A 7,500-nucleotide genomic window follows, 5' to 3' on the forward strand; every position below is an offset into this window, starting at 1 on the left:
CCTTCCACTTGTGCAGATAATGCAGTGAAGCACATTTCTGGGAAATTGGCCTTGGGATTTGGAAAGGGATAATGACCAAAGAAACAGACTCACTCTTCTATTATTCCAGGTGATTCAGCTCATCATTTGGAACTCTGAAGTTAAATATTGGTGGAATCCATGTTTACAATTCGTTGCATTCCAGATGATGAATCAAACAGCATTCTCTAGTTCTGCCTGGTATTTTCTGCACCACCACCTCATGATGCTGTACTGCTGATTTTGAGGAAGTTCGCCTCTGTGTTTGCAAAATCTTTTTAATGATCTGTTCAAATGACTGGATTTATTTCGTGAGGCTCACCTTACTCTAAGTTGCCTCTTGCAAACAGCTTTTCTTTGATGTCATTCTTATCTTTTGACATCGTTGCAGGAAACTGGTAAACTTGCAAACACACTCCAGGACTTTGTTGGAACTAACCTTGAGTTTTGAGACTTCCTTTTAGAATTTGTCTCATTATTCCAGCTACTTTGTCAGAAGTGTCAGCATATCAGGTTAGTGGTGATCTGAATACAGTTTCTTTCTGTTAACTTTGACAGCTGTAAATGGGATTCTGCAACATGTCCAAGGCTCTAGCCATGACAACTGCTCGTTACCTCAGTGCTCCTGGTAAAGCCCTGAATGCAAAATGAAGGAAATGTCATCTTCAAGTGGAGGCTACATCAGGTTTTATTCTCTCCGTTGATAAAATGGAATACTAAATTGAACCTGCTGAGCTCCGGACCGATATGTATCTTTTATTTCTGCCTTGTGATGATTTCTCGAAACCTCAGCAGATCGGTTTGTGGAGGTTTTATAGTGGATCAAAAATAACATTATGTCCTGTGCTTTGCTATTTTCCACCAAATGGCAGGCAAGTATCTTTTTGAAGCTAGTGAATGGTTACTCATCATAACTTTTTGATTCGGTTTGCTTTGCAGTGAAAGTGCAAATAAATTTGAGAGGTCGATTGAAACTTCTATTTATTTCTTTTCCATCAGTCATGGTCACATAATCTGAGAAATGAAATGGATGATGTGTTGAGTATAATTGTATTTAAAAACACAGTTTTACCTGAGTTTTCACAATGATTTTCAACAAAACGTCTATAAAGTGCATTGCTTTCTACAGATGATTTGGAAAAGAGTTTCAACCAAAACGAAAGTCATTTGAAGGTTTTGACCGTTATTATCATTTTTGTTTTGCAAAATTAACTCAAGTTTGTAGTTTTTGTTTTATCTAACCCGGCTCTCAGCCACCTGACCATCTCATGACTCACTAGTTGTTTATTTACTCAAGCCCTCAGAATCATGTTCTTCAAAGCTCTCAGAACCAATATCGACAAAGACTTTGAAAAACAATAAAAAATGGTTGCAAGATCTCACATCATTATATATATGAGAGTTATGTATCCAGAGGTTTTTTTTGCACAAAAAAGCAGCTTATATTGAGAGTCACTGTAAAAGTAATCATAAGGTTAGAGTACATCGATTGTGTGCACATGAAAAATTTACATCCAAATAATCTGCATCAAAGGCACAGTACTGTTGGACCCTGACATTTGTTGGGGATACATTCATGAAAAATGCCGTGAATGTTGAATCCGTGAATGCTGGGACATTGTTTCGATGGGAAAAAGGTGGACAGGTTCCTGGCTTTCGTGATTCATCAGGGAAAATCAAAAATCCCGTGAACAACCACGAATACACCCATGAAAAACTAAACTGCAAATACATGAAGAACAAGACCCCAAATGGAGAAGCAGGTCAGAAAAACTGCAAATATGCTTGCGAAAACCATGAGTACGTGAAGCATATGGCCACGAATGTTGAAGTAGGTCAGAAAAACTGTGAATACGCCTGTGAAACACCACGAATATGTGGAAAAATACACAGCAAATATGTGAAGCACAGTGCCACAAAGGTAGAAGCAGGTCACATTTTGGGGACCGTGAATCTGACTGCAAAAAACTTCAATTGCCTGAAGCACAGGGCTGCGAATGTGGAAGCAGGTCACATTTTATGAACTGTGAATACGTGGGGTCCATGAATAGCGGAACCGCAAATGTCAGGGTCCGACAATACCTATATGTGACAAGATGTAATGTAAATTTTATTACACTCGCCTGAGCAGAGGGGTTACACTTGGATTGCATTTGGGTCCGTTTGTTACTTACGAAATCTAAAGATTTCTTAAGTATATTGATGACTTCCATCCTCTGTTTGTTTATTTGTGTGTTTGTTTGTGTGTTTGTTTGTAGGCAGGATAACTCGAGAACAGAAGAAGCTGCCAATGTCAAATTACACCACGTGATGCAGGAGGGTGATGGCTAGCGCTGATTAGATTTTGGTCAAAATCGGTCAAAGGTCAAGGTCACAGTGAGGTCAAACATAATTCCGTAAATTCATGTGGAGAAATGGAGTATTTTTGCTTCGGTCGACGTTACGAGTTCGTTTTAACTTCTATTTTAATTTTGTCTTCGGTTTTTGCGATCGCTTCGGATGCTTAACACTCGGTTGTCGAAATTCTGGTAAAAATCGGATATTTTGGAGACGTTTTAAGATTGTACAAAAAAATATTTCACTCGTCGCGTCACAGCTCGTCACGTGGTGCAGCGCACTCGAGCAGAGGTGTTGTTGATCACTTAAAGGTTTTCCGTGTGTGCGCTGATGGTGTTTTCGATTAAGATGGTGTTTAAAAGTCATTTTTTATCCCAATAAAGGTTATCGTCGCATGCCTGACTCGCTAAGCCGTCCGATTATGTAAAGATTGTTAGTGGATGGCCAAATATTATGGTTTTGTGACTTTGATAAAATAATATTAAATAATTGCGTGGAGAAATGGAGATTTTTGCTTCGGTCGACGTGACGATTTTTGATGGTTTGGAACAGAATCATCGTAGAAACTTCTGGTTTGCGTCGCTACCTTCTCTCAAGACAGCTTTTATTAGACAAGGTCAGAGGTCAAGTTGACGATTTTGTAAGTACCAGTCTATGACTGCTTGTTTGTTTGTTTACAGAGAACTTTCGTGTTTTTCTCCGCAACCACTTGTCAGATTGAGACAAAATTTTCTTGGACTGAGACAAACATTTAAATACAGGAGCGTCTCCTCATGCCGAATGTTTTGATGATGATTATGATGTCATAAGTCATATGGTCTGACAGCCACGTTGGAAGAACAGAAAACCTTTGGACATCTGTATCTCTGAAACTGCACCAAGGGAAAAATTAAAAATTGGCACACAGCAAGTGCTTCTCATGGGGAATAAGTGTGATTTTTTATGACATCATAGGTGCCTTCGTTATGATGTCATAATTGCATATGTAGAACGCTACATCTGATCAGTATGAAATTTTTTGAGGCTCAACTCAGGATAAAATGGTGCACAGAAAAAATAATAATGACATCATCAGTCACATGATTTGGCAGCCATATTGTTGTTTTTTATAACCTTCAAAAATCTTCTTCTCTGAAGTGACTGAACCGACTGAGGCAAAACTTTATAGCTATGACCACCTATCGATGAGAAACAAAAGGATTACACACATGACATCATAGGTCACATGGTTTAGCAGCCATATTGGATTTATCCTAGAACCTATAAAAAATCTTCTTCTCCAGAATGGCTGGACAGATCGAGAGGAAACGTCACACAAATGTTCCACAAGCCTTGGGAGTACAAGTTTTTTTTGGAATTTGAATACATAGGTCATTTGGTTTGGCAGCCATGTTGGATTGAAGAAAAATATTAAATAATGTTTTCTCTTGAACTGCTTCATCGATCAACATGAAACATCACATTTATGATCTAGTGGTCATGGAGAAAATGTTTTGAAATTCAACTTGATCAGATTCATGGTCTGGCAGCCAGAATTATTTAATATTTTTTAGATTTGTTTTTTACTTTGGGATACCTTTCTTCCTTCATGTCCACCAGTACTCATCTGGGACACTTTCTGCCATTTCTCGACCAGAAAGGGTATTAAAAAAAACAAGGTGATCAACCCTTTACTTCATCAATATACGGAATTTGGACAGGCTGCAGGATCAAAGATCTGTTTTTGGGAAAGATATCGGTATTTCTTTAAAATCCACATTGCAGTTGGGATAATCAACTTCAGATCCTCTCTGAAGGGGAACATGATCCACCATGCAGTGCTTACTGCTTCCAATGCACCAGACAACAGTTTTTAGATGGAATTGATTGCATAACGACTGTAATTAGAGCTAAGAAATAACTATCTTCAACATAAATATTCCCTAATCCAATTTGAGGTTCATGGAAAATATAAATAATAGAGGGTGAAGGGTTAACAAACCGACAGACGGATAATTTTGTTGATGGAAGAATTTCACAAGCTCAAAGTTCACCTATCGCAATTTCCCCAGCATGTAAAAATAACTAAGTAAACATATCTACAAAGGCTAATAGATCATTACTTGCTCCTTTTTTCTCGTTCTCTGTTGTTTCAGAATCGACACCACTGTAGCCCCCCTGATGTTCGCAGATCAGTTCTTGCAACTCGCCTTCAAGTTGGCCAGCTCCAACATCTATGGCCTGGGAGAACATATCCACCGACAGTTCCGGCACAACACCAACTGGATAACCTGGCCAATGTTTACCCGAGATGCATTTCCCAATGGGGTAAGTTTTCATATTTAGATTCTGCATCCCGACTCCACAGCCTGTGCCCTGCACTCCACTCCTCACCCTTAATGTCTATGCATCACCACACCACCCCCTTTTCTCACCAACCAAGCACCCAACCCTTTTCATCTGATCCATAAACATCAGAAGCTGATCCTTCAGTCTCATGAATCTCTCTCAATAGCTTGTCACCTCATCACCTACGCCATTGAAGGTGAACAGAAGTTATGATTGTCTGTATGTCTGTGGTGAGCAGGATATCTCAAAAAGGTATGGATGGATTCGGCCGAAACTTATTGAGAAAGTTAGGTGTGCGAAAAGGATTAATTGGTTGGATTTTAATGAAGATCCAGATCCGGATACGAGAATTTTTCAAGGGATTCTTTACCATTTGAGAGATAAGACCAAAATGATATATAGCATGATATCTCAAACAGTGATGGATATATTTGGATGAACCTTGGTGGATGATGAGTTGGGGAGATGGCAAGAACAAGCTGATTAGATTTTGGTTCGGGTATGGATGCAGATACAGTAAATCAGTGGGCTACAAGACATAAGCTGTTCAGCCAGGTGGAGGTATACACTCTAACGAGTGCCGTTCTAATTCCCAGATGTTTTCTGTTTACCAGAAACTTTTCTTTCACAGGATGTTCCAGATTCACTCATCTTCCTTCTTAGTTAATCATTGTACCGCTTGTACTGACTGACTGTAATCATTGTACTGACAGATGCAGTACTCATGCTTGAGGAAGCTTTGTTGTCCATATCAGATGCTCCCTCTCCAACTGACCCTGCTCAGTACTGTGCCTTCCCTCCCCAAATCCCTCTGGAATATCTTCAAAATCCAGATCACTCTCCTTAGCAATTTATTGTTTAAGTTTATAGTCTACTGTCCTCTCAACCAAAGTGACTGTTTGCATGAGACTGTCTCAACCAACTTCAACTTTCCCTGATCATTCCATCTCAATTCTCAGTTCCTCATCTGCAGTCACTTCAGCTGCCCACTATTACAGTTGGCTTGGCATCATTTCTACATCGCTGTCCATGATAACGCACCAAGTGCCTTTTTGTAATATTTCAGGCCTTACCGAATATATTGGATTCCCAACCGATATTCCACTTAATGACCTCCACACTCTGTTTGACTTGATCATATGAAACTTCCCCGTTAACCTTTCCTGCTCTTACTGAGCACCCCCAACCAACTCAAATGATGTACAGTACACTTGAAAGTGTCCATCTCTGGTGGACTTTGGGAAACCACAAAGGTGCTGCAGTATATGGAAGTTTAATCAGACAGAATATGCTTGCCTGAAGTCTTTAATCTCTTCCATTGACTGTTCCTCCAGCTTTTCTGTCTTTACAGAAAAGACCAAGAGACCATCCATAGTCCTTAAACTCTTCTTCCTGAACTCATTCTCCCCTGCCTCTTCCACAGAAAGCATCCTTGACGTTTTAGCCAGCAATAGCAATGTCTTAGAATGTATGTAAAACGCTGGCTTACATTGAACATTTTGATGTTTCTTTTAAAGATTCGGACGTATTCATAACGACTCGGTCTTATGCACAACGTATTAGTAATGGACACAGAACGTTTCGTTGTGTTATAGATAACTTATACCAACAAATGCTGAACCTGTTGTCGGCCTTCACAACCTATGCCCAACGATAGTCTGACTTAGGCATAGCGCGCTGCACGCATCGCCGACGATAACGTGGCATAGGTTCTGAAAAGGCTGCTGCACAACGATTCAAATCATAACCGCCGCAGAAATGGAAGTGTCAACATCGCAGTCACACCTTGGCGATCTTGCCAGCGTATGCCGACCTCTGAAAAATGCATCGAATACGGTATGGGTAAGTTTGGTATGCGTGAATAGAACGCTAAAGTACGCTATCATAGGTCGTATTAAATGGAGTACATCTTGTAATTTTAAACATGTTAAACATTTTACGACGTACTTGCCATATGACACATGTTCTGCATGCGATGGGAATAAGTTGTATGCATGATATGCGATCGTTGACACACATCGACACACGTTACTTGAAAGGTACTCATAAGTCGAAACACATCAAGGTAATGGTTGGCGTCAGTGTTCCAGACTCCCGGTTTTTTCTTTCTTCAGTATGAACTGTGACCGTTCAGTGTACAGTGCGGTTATGATTTAAATCGTTGAGTGGCAGCCTATTATTTATATTATATTATAACCGCACTAGAAATCGAAGTGTCAAAATCACCATCATACTGAAGGAAGGAAGAAAAATAAATAAATAAATAAATAAAACCAGGGAGTCTGGAACACTGACGCTAACCATTACCTTGATGTGTTTCGACTTATGAGCACCGTACAAGTAACGTGTGTCGATGTGTGTCACCGATCACGTAACGTGAGTACAACACGTTACTCAGCTTAGAAATAAGTTTCGGGTACGCTAAATATTACCTCGACGTGTTTCGACTTATAAGTAACTTACAAGTAACGTGTGTCGACGTGTGTCAACGATCGCGTGACGTGCCTACAACGTATGGCCAGCGTTATGCGGAACGTGTGAGTCATACGCTGGCATAAGTCTTAAAATTTCAAGCATGGAAAATTTGAGGACAACCGAAAAGTACGTTTAAAGCCAGCGTACAACGACGTTTGGCAGTGTTTTTAAGCATGCTCTCAATGTTATCAAAACTTACCCATAACATATTCGACGTGTGCCAGCATTTTAGACAAATTTTCAAAAAATCGGCATAAGCTGGCTAAAACGTCAAGGTGTGACTGGGCCTTTACAACATGTAAACTTTGAAGTGGATGAATGAATGCTTTGAATGGATAGTTT

General features: G+C 39.8%; 1 protein-coding gene across 1 annotated transcript in view; it reads left to right on the forward strand.

The window, feature by feature from the left end:
* Nucleotides 1-7,500, forward strand: part of LOC147012881 (sucrase-isomaltase, intestinal-like) — a 465,156-nt gene that overhangs the window by 151,521 nt on the left and 306,135 nt on the right. Inside the window, exon 12 of the mRNA XM_085853461.1 lies at nucleotides 4,491-4,662. Within this exon, the coding sequence (XP_085709587.1) occupies nucleotides 4,491-4,662 (172 nt within the window). The remainder of the gene's footprint in view (nucleotides 1-4,490; nucleotides 4,663-7,500) is intronic.

The sequence above is a fragment of the Eptatretus burgeri genome, chromosome 14, assembly GCF_056783735.1.
Source record: "Eptatretus burgeri isolate ZD-2024b chromosome 14, Ebu_testis_v1, whole genome shotgun sequence".
Lineage (NCBI taxonomy): Eukaryota > Metazoa > Chordata > Myxini > Myxiniformes > Myxinidae > Eptatretus > Eptatretus burgeri.